At 51.0% G+C, this 21,563-nt stretch overlaps 1 protein-coding gene across 1 annotated transcript; it reads left to right on the forward strand.

Moving 5' to 3' along the window:
- Nucleotides 1-19,053: 19,053 nt before the first annotated feature.
- EV420DRAFT_1486408 (uncharacterized protein) lies at nucleotides 19,054-20,333 on the forward strand (the record flags this gene model as incomplete). The annotated part of the gene is made up of 7 exons (XM_060470382.1): nucleotides 19,054-19,136; nucleotides 19,202-19,421; nucleotides 19,526-19,543; nucleotides 19,644-19,727; nucleotides 19,854-19,943; nucleotides 20,117-20,140; nucleotides 20,289-20,333. 7 exons carry the CDS (start codon nucleotides 19,054-19,056, stop codon nucleotides 20,331-20,333), a joined length of 564 nt encoding a protein of 187 aa, XP_060323200.1.
- Nucleotides 20,334-21,563: the final 1,230 nt, after the last annotated feature.

Below are 21,563 nucleotides of genomic sequence, written 5' to 3' on the forward strand. Positions count from 1 at the left end.
CCCACCACAGTCAGGCATCTCCTCTGAAGTACCCTGTTGCAAAGGTGATGCAGTAAGGGTTATTGCCCTGTTCATTTAAGGCAAAGTGATTGGCGAATACCTCAAAGTATGTCTTGCACTGGTTAAAGAACTGGCAGAGTTTGTTGGCCTTCCCATGGAAAGGTTCAGGTTCTGCTACAAGTTTGGGTTTGACCTTCCCCCATGAATTCATGTCAGCAACATCCATCTGCCATCTCAGTGGTGTTGGTGGCAGTAATTCTGGATCAACTGGCCTGGATAGGGACCTCAGCATGTAATTGTGGTGTGGGCTTGAGTAGCCACCTGGCTGACTGTGCCATGGAATTGGTGGCAACTGAGACAGCTTTTGTGTGGTGGAGGTTTTGGTGGGTTCGCCTTGTCCTTCCATCCAGCTGTCATTGGCCTCTTGTGCTCCAGCCAGAATGCCTCCTGGTGGCAAGGTTTTCAGCATGGGTGCCAGCCTTCTGTAAGGTGCTCTAGGCTCTCTTGAGTCTTCAGCATGAATGATATTCCATACCATTGATATCTGGTGATAGGCTTTGATGACTAATATATTGTCCATGCTTGTCAACAACCAACTTTAATCGACTTAGATCAACTAAGGATCGCCACTCGCACTTCGGTGGACGATACTCTTAGAGGTCAAAGGAGATTGTAGAAGTCGATCGAGGGCTTAGATAGTCATGAAATAGGGAGCTTTCAGTTAGGTAGATTAGATCTTGGCCGAAGCTGGGGTTTAGACCAGCTAAGGCTCTACTTAAATACACTTGGATATGCTAATAATAGTATGGTGAGAAACTGTCCATTATGATCGCATATGAGTAATCAGGCTGAGTAAAACAAAGAAAAACGAATAAACCATAACATTACCCCCTCTCTAAGACTCGTTTGTCCCGAATGAGTCCTCAGACTCCCATTCGTCACTGTCTGAAGAGGAATGTTTAGATTCAGAGTAGAATGATGGTATATCATTGTCCTCATCTTCATCATCTGCATTCCAGTTTTCATGAATTCGTTGGAGGTTTTGGAGGTTGACCTCTTCCTCAGCATCCTCTTCCTCTATGATCGGTACTCCTTCGGCTTCATCTGTGGTGACAGTGGGCCATTTGTTTCGTAAGAACTCAGGTTCGAGCTTGGGGTTGAATGCAGGGTGCCAGTTTTGGGCTGCCAAATCCATTTGTTGCAAAGAAATGGAAGAGGGATAAGAGTCTTGTTGGGTATCTGAATGTTTTGGGTTAGAGCATTGGGATGAGTAGACTGTTTCAATATCGGTGACACAAGGAGTGTCCAGTTCATGGTATGTGGCCCTATCGTTGGCAGGTATCTTGTTATCGATCCCGACCGTCCTTCCTCTTTTATCGATTTCCCATTGAATCCTTTGGAGGCGGGCTTCATACTCGTTCACCAGTTCCTCTGCATTAGCCATGCTGGATCTTTTTACCCAGGAGTTTTCTTCGGAGGGGTACCCTTTCCATTTCACTAGATATTCGGTTATCGTGCGACAGGTCCTTCCTCTCCCAACGACCTTGTCCCATTAATGAGCCTAAACTTCCATGGCAACGGCAAAAACCAAAACTCTAGAGGAGTTCATGGCAAATGGCGCATAGCGGCAATAAAGGCTTTGTTGTTGTGCAAGTGTTTCGGTGCACCTCCGTGCGATGAATTCCTCAAGAATGCAAGTATACACTGCGACTTTTCAGTCAGCGAAGTAGTACCCTTAATGATCGAGTACTAGAAAACGTTGGCTGTAAGCCGGGAAGGGTCTCGATAGATGAGAAGGAATGGAATCCAGTATAACTGGGAATACCAGCAAACCGTGAACAAAGTGATGGCAATTTAACTAGTAAAAGCCATGGGCGATGTTGACGGAATTAGAGAAAATGCCGTCAAAGAGAATTACTGTTGGGAAGATAACAAATACCGTGACGGCAAGAGACGAAGACTGTAGTCGAGAAACGAGAAACTGGTGGTAAAACGAAGATAAGATGAACGGGTGATAATATGAGGGGGAACTAGTGATGGCAAAACGATGGCTGGGACTGGGCTGGACTGAAACTGAAACTATACTGAGGTTAACGATGGCAAAACGAAACTGATACTAATCCTGAGTCTACACGGAGACAATCCTATACTGAAACTAACGGCAAGATACCAAATACCGTGACTGATGATCCTATACTGAAGCTGTTGACTGAAATTCCGTGACAGATGCTGCTGGCGGCAATAACGATCCTAATCTGAGTCCACACGGGGACGTAACAATCCTGAACTGAACTGGGTAAAATGATGGTGACGTAGAAGGTGAAAACTGATGAAAACGATGCTGGCTGGTGAAAGTGAAACGATGCTGGCAGATTAAAAGATAAAAGCGAGTTGTGGACACCAAATTCCATGTATTGGCGCAATATGAGCGTAAGTCCTTAGTACATCGATTGGTAAGAAATGATACAAAACGCATGCTCCCAGAGTTTTAAAGTAACAGCACCCACACGGTTTTACCGCGTATAGACTTAATGATCAGAAAGAATTCCCCCGACATACGGACTCTTGGGCTGCTGTGTTGCTGCAGCAAAGTACACTGAAGGTAGTACACTGAAGTAGATGCGTGTGGCATTATCTTGGTGTTGTAACAGCCTTAGTAAAGTGAGTGGAAAGGTCACGGTATTAGGTCTTTTGCCGTGGAATAGGTATTTTGGCTGCGGCATTCTATTAAGTGACGCTTGATGCTGATGTCAGTGATGGCTGTGCTAGGCGATCAATGATGGTCCTAATTCCGTGAGATCTGCAATCAGGTGCCTGGCGGCAATAATGAAGTGGCGCATATTGATGCGGAATACGAGTTGGGATGGATAGTTGGCGGTAAAAGTGGGTATTGCCGTGATTGCAATCGTTGACTTAGTGAAAGTCCGCTAAGTGGACAAGGCATTTATTATAATGCTAAAATCTGCGAATTCTGAGCGTACAGAGCCTTGAGGCTCATCACCGTTGTTCCACAATTTCCTCAATCTCATACTCTTCCTCATCATCTATCAGTTCTGGCAGTGGCCTTTCGGGTCGGGGCTGACTCGGGAATTCAGGAGCGTGGTATGGGGTTAAAAGGGATTTGTTGAAGCGATTGTGAATTTTCCAACCCATGGGGAGCTTGAGTTCATACGTGGAGGGACCTTTTTTGGTGACAATGGTGAAAGGTCCTACATGTCGATCCCTGAGTTTCTTGGTGGGTCGAGGTAGGTTTAGATTGGTAGAGTCCAGCCATACCTTGTCGCCAACTTGATATTCCACGGCTTTATCCTTATGTTTGTCATAGGCCTTCTTCATCAATTCGGCCGCCCGTTCCAAAGACTCCCTTGCCTTCTCCTGCACTTCTTGAATACCTTGGACCAACTTTGATGTGGCTGGGACAGCGTCGGGATGTTGGGCGGTCTTGATGACTTGCCCGTCCCTTCCAAAGACCACCTTGTAGGGAGAAAAACCCGTTGCCGAATGTTTCCGATTATTATGAGTGAACGCGGCTAACGGTAGCCAATCGCTCCAGTCATCTTGTCGATAATTCACAAACATTCTGAGGGATTACCGGTGATTTGGATGAGGTGGTAGAATTCTTTCATGAATTTGGATATGAAAATGGCCCCTCTATCCGAGATGACTTTCTCAGGCAGCACTCCGTATGGTACATAAACATGATCTCACAAGATTTTGGCAAATCCGAGGGATGTGAGTTCCTCGGTGCAGGCAATTGGGATTATCGTTTTAGAGAACCTATCAACTAGGACCAGAATGGAATCATACCCTTTTGAGCCAGGGAGTTTGGTGATCATGTCTACTGAAATGTGAGTCCACAGTCTGGTTGGTACTTCGTTCGGATGAAGGGGAGCTTTCTTTGGGCAACGATCCGTCTTGGTTTGTTGACAGACTTCACATCCTTTGACGTACGCCTCCACTTCTCGTCGCATCCTGGGCCACCAATAGTCTCGTAGAACGAGTTCCTTGGTCTTTTCAATGCCAGGGTGCCCTGCCGTTACATGATCGTGTCGGAGGGCTATGATCTCTCCTCGTAGCCTTCAGTCCATAGGGACGTAAATGTGTCCATCATACCAAAGCAGCTCTTGATCTCGAGAGACCCCCTTTTCGTGATTAAGAGAGTCGGAGATGTCTCAGTCCCACTTGTGTACATCGTGAGTGGCCAGTTTGATTTTCTCATGGAGCTCCTCCAAGGTGGGCATTACCAGGGCTCGGAAATGCTCCGCTTTTAGGACCGTTACATCCCGATTGTCCTCCTTCCCTTGATCATGATCTGCTCGTCGGGACAGTAGGTCCGCTTTGCGGTTTTGGGCCCCCGGCTTATGATGTAATGTGAACTGGTACTCTGCCAACTCCGTCACCCACCGGGCTTGTCGTCAGTTGAGCTTTTGGGGCTTATGGAAGTACTGGAGGTTGGAGTGGTCTGTCCAGATCTCGAAGTCTTCTCGAGCGCCCATGAGGTATTGGCGCCATTCTTCTAGGGCTATCATGATGGCCAGGAGTTCTTTGTCATAGATTTCATAATTACGCTCCATCGCTGATAGCGCCTTGGAGAGAAATGCGACTGGACACCACTTGTCATCTTGCCATTGGGATAACACCGCCCCTACTGCCCCTTCGCTGGAGTCGGCTTCCACCCAGAACCTTCCCTCGTCAAGCGGGATTGCCAATACCACATCTTCCCAGAATAGTTCTTTAAGCTTCTCAAAAGCTTTTCGTTGCGCTTCCTCCCACTTTCACTCAGTCTTTCCTGTTAGAGAGGTGAGCGGCTTGACATGTTTACTGTAGTCCCGGATGAAGTGTCAGTAGAAATTGCAGAACCTAAGGAAAGACTGCAACTCCTGTTTTTTTCGGGGAACTGGCCAGTCTAACAGCCCGGCAATTTTTACTGGGTCCATCCGAATCTTTCCTTCGCTAATGATGACCCCTAGGTATTCCGTCTCCTCGACCTCGAACTCGCACTTTTCAGCTTTAAGGAAGAGGTTATTGGCCCGAAGCCTCTCCAGAACTTTTCGCACTATACACTTGTGCTCGGCTTTAGTCTTGGACACGATTAGAATGTCATCGAGGTATACCAACACTTCCCCAGCGGTAATGAGGTCCTTAAAGATGTTGTTCATCATCCATTGGAAGGTAGCGGGAGAGTTCATCAGCCCGAAGAATATTACAAGTGGTTCGTAGAGCTCGCGATTGGTATGGAATGCTGCTTTCCACTCATCACCTTGCTTGATGTGAACATTATTATATCCCCACCTTACATCCAACTTGGTAAAGTACTTGGCCTTTTTCAGTCGGTCCATCAGTTCTCCGATAAGTGGCAAAGGATACTGGTTTTTGATAGTCATTTCGTTCAACTTTCGGTAATCCTGCACCAGGCGAAGCTTCCCATCCTTCTTTTTGACAAAAAAGAAAGGGGATGCCATGGGAGATTTGGATGCCTGAATACGGCCGGTGGAAAGGTTTTCATCCAGGAATTGGTCCAATTCCTCCTGCTCCGCCAGATTGAGGGGGTAGACTTTACAATCCAGGTTGGCATTAGTGTTAGGGATTAATTCAATAGCGTGGTCCCAAGGTTTATGTGGGGGAAGTTCATCGAAACTCTCCTTGTCAAAGACATCTTTAAAGTCTTGGTACTCTTCTGGTACAATTTCTTCAAAGGACTTAGCGGCCTTTTTTGCGTTGGCCTGGGCGGCTAAGTCGTTAGCCTTAGTCCCCATGGCACGTATGTGAAAGGCTTCCTCGAAATCTACTACCAGGATGGTATCTCCCTCTTCGTACTCATCCCAACGCGAAGAAGGGTCGGTATCCAGTAGGTGGAAAGGGATTTTGCGACAGGCACAGCGGGCTAGGGTAACAGCCCCGGTGTCCCAATCGATCAGCGGGTTATGCCTCTGCAGCCAATCATGCCCCAAGAACAGGGGCGTGGTACCCAGATCTACTACTGCGAGCTCGATCCTTTCCACGTGATCCCCAATCCATAATCATACCTCTGCATATTCGGTGATGTCACCCCCTTTATTCCTGGTGCTGTCGGCATTATAGACCGGGACAGGGTGGGCTGCCTGTTTAAGGTTGATTCCGTGCTCTCGGACCCAATTGCGGTCAATGGAACTTCCCGTGGCCCCACTGTCTACCAGTGCTTTGAGCGCGAACATGTCTCGAGTGTCTAACATTTCCAACTGAATATTAATGGATACATTGTGCCCCTTTCTCCCTCATATGTACATAGGGGGTTTCTTCAGGTCCTCCATCCACTCCCACCTGTCTCTAGCTTCTTTTGGGGTCTCCAGCTGTTCTTTGAGCATATCCCACAGTTCGATGGTCACCTCCCCTAGTCAACGAGGGTGTACCCACTGTTTTAGAGCAGAAAATGCGGCCGACTCATCTTTAGCAAGTCGTAGTGCCCAGTGGGTCCAGTATGTTCCAAAGGGTTCATAGTACATGTCCAGAATAGCTCGTTTGGCTTCGGGCACCAACTCGGGCTCAGGGGTCATGCGAGACTTCCCTTTGGGTGGTGTGATCGGGATGTTGGACTGTAAGTATGCTTCCTCATCATCAACCTCTTCCAACAAAATGTGGGGTTTCTTGTCTCGAGGTGGCATTTGGTCACCAGGCCGAAGAGGGCCCCTCAGCAGCACTTGGTCACCTTCCGTCGAGTTGGTGGAGGAGGGCGCGCTGCCCTGTGTTTGGCCCTGGCCACGGGCACTTGTGCTCAGCGTTGTAACCTCCACAGTTGGTCCATACTTATCCTCATTCCTGTACCCGGCGGTACTCTCGGTAACCCTATGTGAACGCACACATATTGGCTCCCCAAGGGGGTCGGCACCGTTTGCGGGTGAGGCCACTACTGAGTGTAGGTGGTCCCCTTGGTTCCTGGCCTCAGCTGCTTTTCCACCTCTGACTGGAGGAACAACAGGTGAAGGCCTCCCAGTCAGGGTCATTGGCCAATTCTCCCTGCCGGGGCGACCGCAACCATGTCTGGCGCTAGTCTGAACTTGACCTGAGGTGCTCGCTGGGTCCTCCAGAACTTTCCCCATGCAGTCAAGCGGGGGTTCCTGAGGTGGGACGGCCCCTAGGGGTTCATTGCTGTATGCTGGTTGTGTAGAGCGGCGGAAATCCCCTCCTACGCCGTGGGCGTTTTGCGATTCTTCTTCCTTAGTCTCTTCTACGGTTAACGCGGCGAAAATGTTGTGATATTGCTCATATGGAGTACCTACATATGTAGTATAAGTCCGACTAGTAGTACAGGAGCACGCACCAGATGAAACTAAGTCCTCAGCCGACGTCGTGGAATCACTTATTTTGACGTCGGCTCGTCTTTTGACGACTTCTCCTCTTTGACCTCCTCGATCTTCGTGTCTTTGCCATTATCTTCCTTCTCGGCCTCAGCGAGCAACTGTCGGAGTCATTGGGCAGGGATCTTTTTGCGTGGGGGAAGTTTGACAGGGAGCCATTTCGATTTGTCCGTTGGACATTTATGGTCCCAGCTCCACCCGGTATTCCCACACTTGAAGCACCGCTTATCGCTACGCAGCTTGTCGATCTCCATCAGCTGCCCAGCCCCACCATAAGTGGTTCCTGTGGCGTCCTTCTTATCGCCACCTGCGTTCTGGCTACTGCTTTTCTGATTTTGATTGCCTCGACCCAAACTGCTTCCCTGGTTCGAGGAGGACTTATTGCCCAATCCCTGGGTGATGTTATACCGATAATTGGTGTCGATCCTCAGAACGCGCCCCTTCCATCCCACGTAGGTTGTGGGGCGCTCATTGTCCCCATGCATAACTGTATTTCGGACCGTCGGTCATATTGCGGCTTCCACCGCTTCAAACATCTGCTTCTCGTCTTCGAACTCCTCGCACTTGTGGGCTAACCTTTTGAACTTTGCGAAGAACTCCACCACTGATTTGAAGTCCGATTGGCGGAGCTTCCTCCATTCCTGCTTCCAGATTGCTAGTTCGGCAACTTCGCGGAACTGGACGGTTAAATCATGGGAGAATTCCTCCCACATTGGAAACCTCCAGTGCCCCCGTAGGTCCCTGTAACGATAATACTGATCGTTCCACCATTCCTGCGCTTTTCCTCGTAAGTATCCCTGGGCGAACGTGATTCAATAGGGGTTCTGCCCCTGGTCATTCATCATGTAGTACATGGGGAATACTTGAAAGTACATTTCACAGTGATAAAGGAAGCAGGTTATATCCGAGGATACCCCGGTGAAGTACTTGGGCTGCATGATCAGCTTGGGTTTGACGTTGTTCCATGGATTGTTCCTGGCTCCCAGGGCCAATTGCCATGGTGGAATGGGGTCAGGGGGTGAGGGCGGTATGGGTGGAACCGGCGGGTTTGGAGGTCGAGGTAGCGATCACAGTCTTGGATTGTTCCCCGGAGATGGGTATCCCCCCCAATTACCACCCGGTCGGGGTCCCGTCAGAGGGGGTGGTCCTGCTGGTGGCTGCTTGGGCACCGTAGACCTCTTCCCTTTATTGGTTGCTGAGGGCCCAGCCCCTGCATCTGCCCATCCGTTATCTGGTCGGCTATCGGTTCAGTGAGTACCCTCCAGATGTCCCTCATCACCTCCATGATCGCACTGAGAGGCGGCCTGCTTGGCATTCCACTAGGCGACCTCTTCGGGTCTCCACTGCCTACTTCCTCGTGTTCTCCACAGGCTGGGATGCTCCCTTTGCTGCCTCTGCCTCTGACGGTACTCCCTTCTCCACTCGGATAAGGTGGAGCAGTCCTCATTGAGGAGGGTGAATGATAAATCTCGTATGGCTCGACACTCTGCATTTCTTGTGCATGTGCTTGCCGCTCTTCCTCGGTCCATGAGGGCCGCTCCTTCTGGGGTGAGCCGGGCAGCTCAAAGGTCAAAGTTGGACTGGATGAGCGTGTTGTACTCATCGGTCCAGGGTCTCTGATTGATGGGTTGGGGGACCGCGAAGGCTCACGCCTGGACTGACGGTGTGAAAGTGGGGACGTCGGGGAACTCGCTGGGGGAGGGACCTCCTCTAAACTGATCGAGGATCTGCTCTCCCTCCAGCGTGTCCCCTGGATATTCGGTGAATTCGACGTCGTCGGTAATGGTATCTCTTGTGTATAGATTGGGGTGAGCATCCAGGGAATACGCTTCGATGGTGTCCCAGATACGCTCTTCGGTTTTGGCGGGGAGGGCAATGGTCCTCTGAACGGGGGTGGTCTTGGGTCCGGCGTCTTGGGCTGAGGTCCTGGCCATAGGAGTTTCTTCCCTGGTGAAGACCCAACTGGTTGTGGGGTGCCACACCACAGGGATCCCACTGGACTCTCGGCCGCCGCCTGGCACGATTCGACCGTTATAGGGGTCTGTTCCAACTGGACGGGAGGTAGTTGTGGTGGAGGCCTCCGTCATCCTCCTCATAGAGGCTTCTGCCATGGTAACCTCACGCTCTGTCGATTTCTCTGATTCCGGAATCGTCTTCATCCTCTTCGTTCGCCGGGATGAGGCCATCGAGGAGGTCTTGGAGTCTGATCCTTTCGAGGTCTGTAAGTTCATCTCCTTCGAACTCTGTTTCAACATCACTTTCCTCGCCCTGGTCCAGAGACCCTCCTTCTTCTCCTCCAATGGGAGGGAGGTCGATGATCCCTGGGGGCGAGACGTGGACGTCTCCGAGTAGGTCGATGCCTCATACATCTGTGATGTTGACGGAAGCTGCTCTCAGGGTTGGGGAAGACTCCCTGGAATCTGAGGATTCTCCTCTGGGTGTGATAGGTCATCCATCATGAAGGGTAGGTTGCACTGGGATATGCGGGTAAGGGACAGTTGGATATGGGATCGGGAGGTGTGGAATGTAATGGAACGGGAGTCTCGCTCTTCGAGCGCGGGTGCAACACCTGTATACTGCCCTGATGGCAATTGCTAGGAGTGCCTCTGCAAGTAGTCCAAAAGCCACCGCTATAGTTGGTAGCAGTTCAGCAAGTGGCATGCGAGCTGTCGAACGACGAGGATAGTGAGTGCAATCAAGATTGCGATAATCAGGCTGAGGTCGGTTTCGTAGTTAGAACCGGTCATCAGCAAGGAATCGTCCTGTATGGATGGGGAGGTGCTCGTCAGTGCTAGCAGTACGACTGCCAACAGTGAAGCAAGCTTGAGGGAGTAGATGAAAAGGTTCAGGGTGTAGGTACGCTCTTCCATTGGTCCACTCGCGATACGCTAACAGTCTCGAGACTGTCCTTACGAACGCAAGGTGATGACCTCTCTGGTCAAGCAGGGTAAACATTGGTTTTTGTTAGCCACTAACTCTAATCGACTTAGATCGTGTTAGGATCGCTACTCGCACTTCGGTAGACGATGCTCCAACAAGTCAAAGGCGACGAAAGTCGATGGGACAGATAGACGGAAGAACGGAGTTCGATGTTAGGTAGAATAAACCTTAGCCGAAGCTGGGGTTCAGACCAGCTGAGGCTCTACTTAAATACACGTGAGTATTCTAAAAATACTACTGCACAGTCAGTCCGTGGTGATCGCGCGTCGCGTAATCCGGCTGACTAAAGAAAAGAAAAGAAAAGAAAAGGAAAGAAAAAGAAAAGAATAATCGTAACATTACCCCCTCCTTAAGACTCATTCGTCCCGAATGAGAATATGTCTCCTTCCTTCCACACCAGCGAATTGAAGGGCTCCCTTCTGCTTTAAAACAGGATCGATTGGACCTCCGCTACCCCATGAAGAGTCACATCGGTGGGTTCGGCCTCTGACCCTCTCTCCCCCTGGACTCAGGTTCCTATAATTCCTGAGCCACCTTGCGCCGGTTAGGCCTCAATTGTCTGTCAGGATCCGCGATCCCTAAGGGTTCAATGCTCGTAATTGAGCGGTGGAAATCCCCTTCTACACCGTAAGTATTGATTTAGGACTCCTCCGATACGAAGGAGTCACTAGATTCGCCTTGCGAGGAGGAAGGTCGTGATTCGGAATAAAACGACCACACCTCGTCGTCTTCTTCATCGTTGTTATCATCTTCATTCTTGTCCCAATTTTCGGTGACCCGTTGTAGGAGGTCTACGTCCGAGTTATCACTATTTGGCGTTCCTTCCACTGTTGGTACTCCGTCCGCTTCTTCTGCAGTGACTTCTCGCATCTCCATCGAGGACTGTGCATCGGAGTGTCTTGGGTTGGTGCATTCGGAGGAGTAGACTGTCTCCACGTCCGTGACACATGGAGTATCCGGATCGTGGTATGGCGTTCGCGCCTCCAGGGGTATCTTGTCATCTCGTCCGACTGTTCTCCCGTATTTGTTGACTTCCCAATAAATCCGTTGGAGGCGCGCTTCATACTCGTTTACGAGTTCCTCCGCGTTTGCCATGTCTGACCGTTTGACCCAGGAATTCTCCTCTTTCGGGTATCCTCGCCACTTTACTAGGTACTCTGTTATGGCGCGGCGAGTTCGTCCCCGACCTACAACCTTGTCCCGCTGCTCCACTATTTCCTCGATTTCGTATTCTTCTTCCTCGTCAATAAGTTCTGGAGGTGGACTCTCGGGGCGGGGTTGGTTTGGGAAGGTTGGGGCGATATAAGGTGTTAGGAGTGACTCGTTGAAACGGTTGTGGATTTTCCATTTTATCGGTAGCTTCAACTCATAAGCAGAGGCCCCCTTTTTGGCCGTGATGGCGAAGGGGCCAACACGACGGTCCCCAAGCTTCTTGGTCGGTCGAGGGAGATGAAGGTTGGTCGAGTCGAGCCACACCTTGTCTCCTACTTGGTATTCCACTGCGACGTTCTTTTGTTTGTCGTAGGCCTTTTTCATGGACTCTGCCGCCTTTTCTAATGATTTCTTGGCTTCGCCTTGTGCTTTCTCTATCTCCTCCACTAGTTTCCCCGCTGCTGGAACGGTCGTTGCTCGTTGAGGGTTCTTGATTACCTCTCCGTCCCTTCCAAAGATAACCCGATAGGGGGAGTATCCCGTCGCCGAGTGTTGACGATTGTTGTGAGTGAAGGCTGCTAGCGGCAACCATTCGCTCCAATCATCTTGCCTGTCGTTGACGAACATCTTGAGGTATTTCTCGATCTCCTGATTAACCCGCTCAGTTTGGCCATCTGTCTGCGGGTGGTATGCCGTGGAGGGATTCCCCTCGACCTGGAGCAGTCGGTAGAACTCCTTCATGAATTTAGATACGAAGACCGAGCCTCGGTCGGAGATTACTTTCTCGGGCATTACGCTGTAGGGTACATAGACGTAGTCCCTCAAGATTTTTGCAAATCCGAGGGAAGTAAGCTCCTCGGTGCACGCAATAGGGATGATAGCTTTAGAGAAGCGGTCGACAATGACGAGAATGGAGTCATATCCTTTGGAGTCCGGGAGTTTGGTGATCATGTCGACCGAAATATGGGTCCACGGGCGTATAGGTATTTCATTGGGATGCAGGGGGGCCCGTTTCGGGCGACGATCCGCTTTAGTCCGCTGACAGACGTCACATCCTTTCACATAGGCCTCTACGTCTCGACGCATTCGGGGCCACCAGTAGTCGCGGAGTATCAATTCTTTGGTCTTTTCGATGCCTGGATGGCCAGCGGTGACGTGATCATGTTTGAGAGCAATGATCCGTCCTCGAAGTTCCCGGTTTACGGGAACGTAGATTCGCCCGTCATACCACAACATCCCTTGTTCTCGGGATATCCCCTTTTCATGGTTGAGGGAGTCTGAAATCCCTCGGTCCCAATGTCAAGCATCATGAGTGGCGATTTTGATTTTCTCGTGAAGTTCCTCTGTGGTGGGCATTATCAGTGCCCTGAAATGTCCCGCCTTGAGGACTACTACGTCTCGGTTATCCTCCTTCCCCTGGTCGTGATCCGCCCTTCGGGATAAAAGGTCGGCCTTGCGGTTTTGAGCCCCCGGCTTATGGTGTAGACTGAACTGGTATTCCGCCAACTCAGTAACCCATCGAGCTTGTCGTCGGTTGAGTTTCTGTGGTTTTCGGAAATACTGGAGGTTGGAATGATCGGTCCAGATCTCGAAGTCTTCTCTTGCCCCCATGAGGTACTGGCGCCATTCCTCGAGAGCGATCATTATAGCCAACAGCTCCTTGTCGTAAATCTCGTAATTGCGCTCGGTGACTGAGAGGGCCTTGGAGAGGAAGGCAACCGGTCTCCATTTCTCGTCCTGCCATTGAGAAAGTACTGCTCCCACTGCTCCTTCGCTGGAGTCTGCCTCCACCCGGAATTTCCCTTGATCCAGGGGAATGGCTAGGACAACGTCCTCGCGGAATAGCTCTTTGAGCTTTTCGAACGCCTTCTGCTGGGCTTCTCCCCACTGCCATTCTTGCTTCCCCGTCAAAGAGGTCAAGGGCCTCACGTGCTTGCTGTAATCGCGGATGAAGCGTCTGTAAAAATTGCAGAATCCCAGGAAGGATTGTAGCTCTTGTTTCCTTCGAGGAACTGGCCAGTCGAGTAGTCCCGCAATCTTAACTGGGTCCATACGGATCTTTCCTTCGCTGATGATTACCCCCAAGTATTCGGTTTCTTCCACTTCGAACTCGCATTTCTCTGCTTTAAGGAACAGTTTGTTTTCGCGGAGAATCTGCAGTACCCTGCGCACGATTCGTCGATGTTCCGCCTTGGTCTTTGAAGCGATAAGGATATCGTCCAAGTAGACTGATACCTCTCCGGCCGCGATGAGCTCTTTGAAGATGTCATTCATCATCCATTGGAACGTGGCGGGGGAGTTGGTTAGCCCGAAGAACATTACCAGGGGCTCATAGAGTCCACGGTTGGTTCGGAAGGCGGCCTTCCACTCGTCCCCCTGTTTGATCCTCACGTTGTTATAACCCCAACGCACGTCCAACTTGGTGAAGTACTTGGCCTTCTTCAACCGGTCCATCAACTCCCCGATAAGCGGTAACGGATACCGATTCTTGATGGTCATCTCGTTTAGCTTTCGATAGTCTTGGACGGGGCGCAGCTTGCCATCCTTTTTCTTGACAAAAAAGAACGGCGAAGCCATGGGAGACTTCGAGGGTTGAATTCGGCCGGTGGACAGGTTTTCGTCCAAGAACCTGTCTAGCTCTTCCTGCTCGGCATGGTTGAGAGGGTAGACTTTGCAGTCTAAGTTGGCGTTGGCGTTGGGAATCAGCTCAATGGCGTGATCCCAGGGTTTACGGGGTGGTAACTCGTCAAAGTTTTCTTTGTCGAAAATGTCCTTGAATTCTTGGTATTCTTCCGGGACTATCTCTTCAAACGACTTGGTGGCTTTTTTGGCGTTGGCTCGGGCTGCCAATTCATTAGCCCGGGTTCCCATAGCTCGCACGTGGAAGGCTTCTTCGAAGTCGACGACGAGAATGGTATCCCCTTCTTCATACTCGTCCCATCGTGCCGAGGGATCGGTGTCGGGAAGGGAAAATGGGATCTTCCTGCATGTGCACCGGGCCAGGGTAACTGCCCCGGTGTCCCAGTCAATGAGCGGGTTGTGACGCTGTAACCAGTCATGCCCCAGGAACAAGGGAGTGGAGCCTAGATCGACCACGGCTAGTTCGATCCGTTCCACGTGATCTCCTATCCGTAGTCGTACTTCGGCATATTCGGTGATGTCCCCTCCTTTGTTACGCGTGCCGTCGGCATTGTAGACCGGGACGGATCGGGCCGCTTTCTTCAAATTGAGCCCGTGGGTCTGGGCCCAAGTGCGATCAATGGAACTTCCCGTGGCCCCGCTGTCGACTAGGGCGGACACGGCGTGGGTTTCCCGAGTATCGAGCGTCTCTAATCGCACTTTTATTGAAACGTTTCGCCCCTTCCTGCCTCGTATGTACATAGGGGGCTTCTTCAGGTCCTCCATCCACTGCCACTTTTCTCTGGCCTGGGTGGCCGTCTCCGTCTGCTCCTCGAGTTGGTGACACAGCTGATCGGTCACCTCCTCACATCGTCGAGGGTGTATCCATCCTTTGAGAACGGCGCGAGCCGCTGCGTCCCCCCGAGCGATTCGTAGGGCTCGACGGGTCCATAGGATCCCGTGGGGCTCATAGTACATCTCCGCGAACACCTTCTTGTCGTTGGCGTTTGCGGTGAGGGACATGGCCGGTGACGTCGACCTTTTGGGAGTGACTACCGGTATGTCGGACCGTAAATGAGCTTCCTCGTCTTCGACTTCCTCCAGCGAGACCGAAGGGTTCTTCCCTCGAAGTGGCATTTGGTCACCTGGACGAGAAAGGTCCAGAGGCGGCACTTGGGCGCCTTTGGAGTTCGAGGTGGTGGAGGAGGGCTCGCTGCCCTGTGTTCGGCCCTGGCCACGGGCGCTTGTGCGCGACGTTGTAACCCCCACAGTCGTCCTATTCTTAGTGCTCTTCCTAGACCCGGCGGTACTTCGGGTTGCCCTTTGCGGGGGCACACATATTGGCTCCCCCGAGGGGTCTGCACTTTTTGCCGTCGGGTGTCCCTTGGCTACTAAGGGCAGGTGGTCCCTCGAGCTCACGACCTCAGCTGCTTTTCCGACGCTTCCCGCTGGAACAGACGCCTCTGAAGACGCAGGCCCAGCGGGCTGGGCTGGCGACCTTTCTCCCTCTCCGGGCTGACCTCCCTTCGTCAAGGGTGCAGTCGAGACACGACCTAGGGGGCTCTGCCCTTGAGGGGCTTTCCCTGTGCGGTCGGCCGGGGGTTCCTGAGCTTGGACGGCCCCTAGGGGTTCAGTACTGGGCGCAGACCGCGCCGAGTGGCGGAAATCCCCTCCTACGCCATCGGGGTGTTGCGATTCCTCGTCCTTAGTTTCTTCAACTGGTAACGCGGCGAAAAAATTGGTATATTGATCATACGGAGTACCTACATACGTAGTATAAGTCCGACTAGAATTACATGAATGCGCACCAGTGGAAACTGAGTCCTTTGCCGACGCCGTCGAATCGCTTATTTCGACGCCGGCTCGTCTTTTGACGACTTTCCCTTCTCCTCCTTCACTTCCTCGACTTTGGTGTCCTTTCCTAGATCCTCCTTCTCGGCTTCAGCAAGCAATTGGCGGAGGCGGGCGACGTTGGGTTTCTTGCGAGGTGGGAGTTTGACAGGGAGCCACTTCGCTTTGTCATTGGGGCACTTGTGCTTCGGGCTCCACCCAGTGTTCCCACACTTGAAGCACCGCTTGTCGGACCGCAGCTTGTCGATCTCCATTGGTTGCCCTGCTCCACCGTACGTGGTTCCCGTGGCATCCTTCTTATCGCCACCTGACCCCTGTCCACCCTTCTGTTGATTGCCTCTACCCGAACCGGCCTGGTTCGAGGAGGACTTACTGCCCAGTCCCTGGGCTACTCCGTATCGATAGTTGGCGTCTATCCTCAAGACGCGCGCCTTCCATTGTGCGTAGGTTGTGGGGCGCTCGTTGTCCCCATGCATAACCGTGTTTCGCACCGTCGGCCTTATCGCCGCTTCGACTGCTTCGAACATCTGCTTCTCGTCGCCGAACTCTTCGCACTTGTGTGCTAGCCTCTCGAATTTCGCGAAGAACTCTACCGCCGATTTGAAGTCCGATTGACGGACCTTCTTCCACTCGGCCTTCCATATCGTCAACTCCGCTACTTCGCGGAATTCCTGCGTGAGGTCATGGGAGAATTCTGCCCAGGTGGGGAACCTCCAATGACCCTGCGGGTCTCGGTAGCGGTAGTATTGGTCGACCCACCACTGCTGGGCGTCCCCCCGTAAGTACCCCTGAGCGAACGTGATACGGTAAGGGTTATGCCCCTGATCGTTCATAGTGTAGTACATGGGGAAGACGGCGAAATAGACCTCGCAGTGGTGGAGGAAGCGCGTGATGTCCGAGGAAACCCCAGTAAAGTACTCGGGCTGAGTTACTAACTTGGGTTTGACATCATTCCAGGGATTATTGACGGCTCCCGGCGCGAGTTGCCAGGGAGGAATTGGATCCGGGGGGGATGGTACATGCGGCGGTACCGGCGGTTTAGGCGGTCGCGATACCGACCGCAAGTTTCGATTTTCTCCCGGGGGAGGGTATCCCGCCGGATCCGGCATTTTTGGCGGGAACGGGGGTACTGTAGACCCCTTTCCCTTGTCTCGTGTGGACGGACCAGCGCCCTGGTCGTCCCACTCGTCGTCGTCTTCTCCCGCTCCTCCGAAGAAGCCTTCGGGGAAGAAGCCCGAGGGGTCCGTAGGGGGAGGCATCGGTTGAGGCCTCCTGTACGCTTCACATCCCCGCTGTGGTGCATTGGGGTTTACCAGGTTCCAGACGATAGCCGCCCGGTGCCAGGTCTCCACTTCGAGGATGTTCTTCATTAGATATACATCCCCCATTTGTTTCGCGTGGCGGTAGTCTTCGCCCGCCTCGGAGAAGAGCCACTGCGGGTCTCTCTCCATATCTTCCATCATAATTTCGTACAGTCCATGCCAGGGTAATAGTTCGAAAATGCCCGGCCTAGGCACTGGGCCCTGAAGGAGGACCTGCTTCACCGCCGCCATTACCGTCGGTTCCAGGGCCTGGTTTGGAGGCCGACTTGGCATCCTCTGCCTCCTTCCTCTCTCGGGCGATTCGGTCAATTTCCTTGTTTCTCCGCCACCGCCCGATGTCGGAGTCCTCGTTGGAGATCTCCTCCTGGTAGACTCTCCACGCTCGGGTCCTGGCTTCGAGATCGGTTCCGGCCCTTCGCGCATATCCTGTGTAGCGGACGGCGGCCGCTCGTATTCGGTTGTCCACTTCGGCGGGAGTGGCATCGGGCTCGAGGGGAAGGTCCCAGAAGCCATTGGGTCCATAGAGGGCATCCTCTTCGGCGCGTCGGATGCGTGCATCGTGCGCTCGCCCTCGGTCCATTCTGGCCTGGACTTCTGGGGACTCCCGGGCATCTCCATGGAGTCGGAGGGACTCGACGTACGTGTGATAAAGGAGTGGCCACGGACGCTGGGCGATTGTAGGCGAGCTTCGGCTAAATGTTAGCCACTAACTCTAATCGACTTAGATCGTGTTAGGATCGCTACTCGCACTTCGGTAGACGATGCTCCAACAAGTCAAAGGCGACGAAAGTCGATGGGACAGATAGACGGAAGAACGGAGTTCGATGTTAGGTAGAATAAACCTTAGCCGAAGCTGGGGTTCAGACCAGCTGAGGCTCTACTTAAATACACGTGAGTATTCTAAAAATACTACTGCGCAGTCAGTCCGTGGTGATCGCGCGTCGCGTAATCCGGCTGACTAAAGAAAAGAAAAGAAAAGAAAAGGAAAGAAAAAGAAAAGAATAATCGTAACAGTTTTGATGCTCGGCATGCACACCGATTAACGTATAACGAAGATGGGTAGTACACGGTGCAAGTTTGGAAATTAGCAAAGAGATCGTTGGGTAGCGTTCGTTCTCAGACGTGGCGCTAGGCAATGTAGGATGAGCTTCAGCTAAATGTCAACAACCAACTTTAATTGACTTAGATCAACTAAGGATCGCCACTTGCACTTCGGTGGACGATACTCTTAGAGGTCAAAGGAGATTGTAGAAGTCGATCGAGGGCTTAGATAGTCGCGAAACAGGGAGCTTTGAGTTAGGTAGATTAGACCTTAGCCAAAGCTGGGGTTTAGACCAGCTAAGGCTCTACTTAAATACACTTGGATACGCTAATAATAGTACAGTGAGAAACTGTCCATTATGATCGCATATGAGTAATCAGGCTGAGTAAAACAAAGAAAAACGAATAAACCGTAACAATGCTGATACGGTCTCCTACTGTGCAGGCTCCTGCCCAGTCAATTCCTGCTTCTGACCTCAGCCAATAGGGATCTTCCTGGATCCTGAATACCATAACATCAAATAGTTCTTCCCATCCAAGACCTCATAGGAGAATTGGCATGATGCCTACAACTCTAGCAAGTACCTGATGGACCTGCTCCAGAACCTCTCGATAGTATATCCTGACAGACAGCTTTGCTGGCATAGGGATTGTCAGGTGCTGGCCAAGAGTATATTGCAGCATATCGGCAGGCCTCATTGTCATCGAGAATGGGGATGTGGCACCAATCGTAGGTCTCCTGCCCTTGATACCTGGCAACAACCTTAGGTTCTCCAACCCCATACCTGGTTTGTATGAAGTTGGCCTCAGGGTGGTTGTTGTTGCTGACCCAGGTTGGGCTTGGCCTGGTGGTGGGAATTGCTGTCCCATCAAATTTGTGGGGCCACTGGTTGCATTCCCACTTCTGGACCCTTCTTGAGAGTGCTGCTGTTGCTCTTCCAGCCTTCAGATGGGCCTTGACTTCTGGGAGGAGCCAGGCAGACTGAACGTCGAAGCCCGACTTGATGAGCATGAGATGGACCCTGGTCCATGGTCACTCGAATGGGACGACAGGGCTGGCAAGCACATATGCATCTGTGATTTATCAGTTCTCAGTGACAAAAGGTTGCTTGGCATTTTCAAGAGTCAGCAAATCTGGTCTAAGGGGACTATGGTAGAGAGGGTAGGTGGGAACACCTTTCGTCTCTCTTTCTGGCTTGGGGAGGGGGAGGGGATTGCTATTTGCCCTGATCCAATCCCAGATGGCCTGTCTTCTTTCGTCTTCAGCAGTGGGGAAAGGAGGTGGTGAGTAGGGCTTCAGTGAAGCAGTGACCTCAGTGGCATGTCCCTGAGCAGATCCAGCAGCTGAGAGGTTATAATGCTCAGGTCCTTCTCCTCCGAGTAGGAGGCTAAGGCTTGGTACCACTCTGTGTCGAGCAGTCCATGGATGAACTGTGTGAGAGAATGCTGGGGATGGGGACTTAGGATGGTAAGATCCTCTATCTGAGTCTCCACCATTGTCGATGCGAGTGAGAGCATCTTGGTATTCCTGGAGTGCCACTTGGTAGAAACTTCTGAGATGGGGGTCAAGGTTCTCTTCAGTCCTGATTGACAGGAGGTAATCCTCAAGAGCACTACCTTGTTGGCTATAGTCCCCCAAATTCCTTTTTTCTTCGTTTCTTCACTCATCTGGGAGCTCTGGCTGGTGAGTGAAAGGTGTGAATGCTGCACTTAAGTGGTTTGATCCTGGTATGGACTCTGTGATGTCAACAGATCCTGATCGGCTGGAGTGTTGGGATGTGATGGGTCTGCCATCGTGAAGGGTTGGTTGGTTGATTACTTGGGTGTGCAGATACAGATATATGTAGTATGACACAGGAAGGTGAGGGATGGGTTGTAATAGTAAGCATGCTTGTTCCCTGCATTGGCAACAGGAGAAGATTCTCCCAATCCAGTACAACAGGGTGGCAGCACAGAATAGGCCAAAGACCATGGAGATTGTGATAGTGTTTTTGAGAGATAGAATGGGCATGTACATTGGTCACCATAGTATAATGATGAGAAATATTTGAAGCAAGCTTTGGCTAAATGTTAGCCACCAACTTGCCAAACAATATCAAACAAGGGAATGCCACTTGCACTTCAGTGGAACGTTTATGATGTAGACAATATTAGGGTATTAAGTCAATAACTAGACTTAGATAGTTGCAGAGCAAGAAGCTATGAGTTGGATAGATTAAACCTTAGCTGAAGCTGGGGTTTAAGCCAGCTGAGACTCTACTTAAATACATGTTCAGTGTGCTAATAATAGTACACTACTGAGTGGTAACCATATGTGAAACAACAAAGAATGTGTGCTGCAGGCATGTCATGATAACTGCACCATTTAGGTGTGTAAACAGTCTGAGCACTTAGATGTTCTGATAAGATAAAGCTAGCACTGAAGATAAGAAAAAATATAGAAATCATAACAATTATTCTGTGTGAAAGTTGACTCAGAGAAAGGTTTTCTCTGATGTTTTGCCAATTGTTGTCCCTAGAGGCTGCATTTGTATTGTGTGAACACGAGGGTCCTTACTCCTTTGCTGTCACTGCTGTAGCATATAGACAAGGGCAAAAAGTGACAAACAATCATGCCACCATGGTGTACACCTGGACCTATAGACAGTGAGGGTGAAGAAGACAAAGATGAAGAAGACAGTGATGAAGAAGACAGTGAAAAAGGTGAAGAACTGTAGAATGAGCATGTTGTTCATCAGCCATCTCGAGTAACTATTGAAAGGCTCCTGATTCCTCAGCCAAAAGGAATTGGGTCTTTGGGATTAAAGCAGTTGGGCATCGAGCTGAACTAGAGTGATGATGCCTACAAACACCTTGTTGTATGTTTTCTGCTGCTTCTTAGCTAGAATATTCTCACCCTCTTGATACAGAAACATGTGGAAAAGATTTTCCCCAAGCACATGCAAAACGATGTATGTTGGAAGACTCAAGTAGGTAAGCAAACACTGTTACTCACTGCTATTCATGGTTAACTGGTAGAAGAGAGTCCAGCTGCATGGAATGCATTTAAACATGAGGCAAATACATGCATCCAAGTCTCCACCTATCACTATTACTAATGCAGTGAAGAGAATGGTGACAGCCATACAAGAAGCTGTTACCTCTTGACCTGTTTCTTGAATGATCAAGGTCAAGAGGAAGACGGTGAACATTGTACAAGAACCTACTACTGGTTCTTCTCATCCTCACAGGAACTAAAGATCTTCACAAATGTCAGATGTTGGGCCTGTACCTGCAGGACATCCAGCACTTGTATCCTTCACAT

Source organism: Desarmillaria tabescens (assembly GCF_030435595.1).
Source record: "Desarmillaria tabescens strain CCBAS 213 chromosome Unknown EV420scaffold_88, whole genome shotgun sequence".
NCBI lineage: Eukaryota > Fungi > Basidiomycota > Agaricomycetes > Agaricales > Physalacriaceae > Desarmillaria > Desarmillaria tabescens.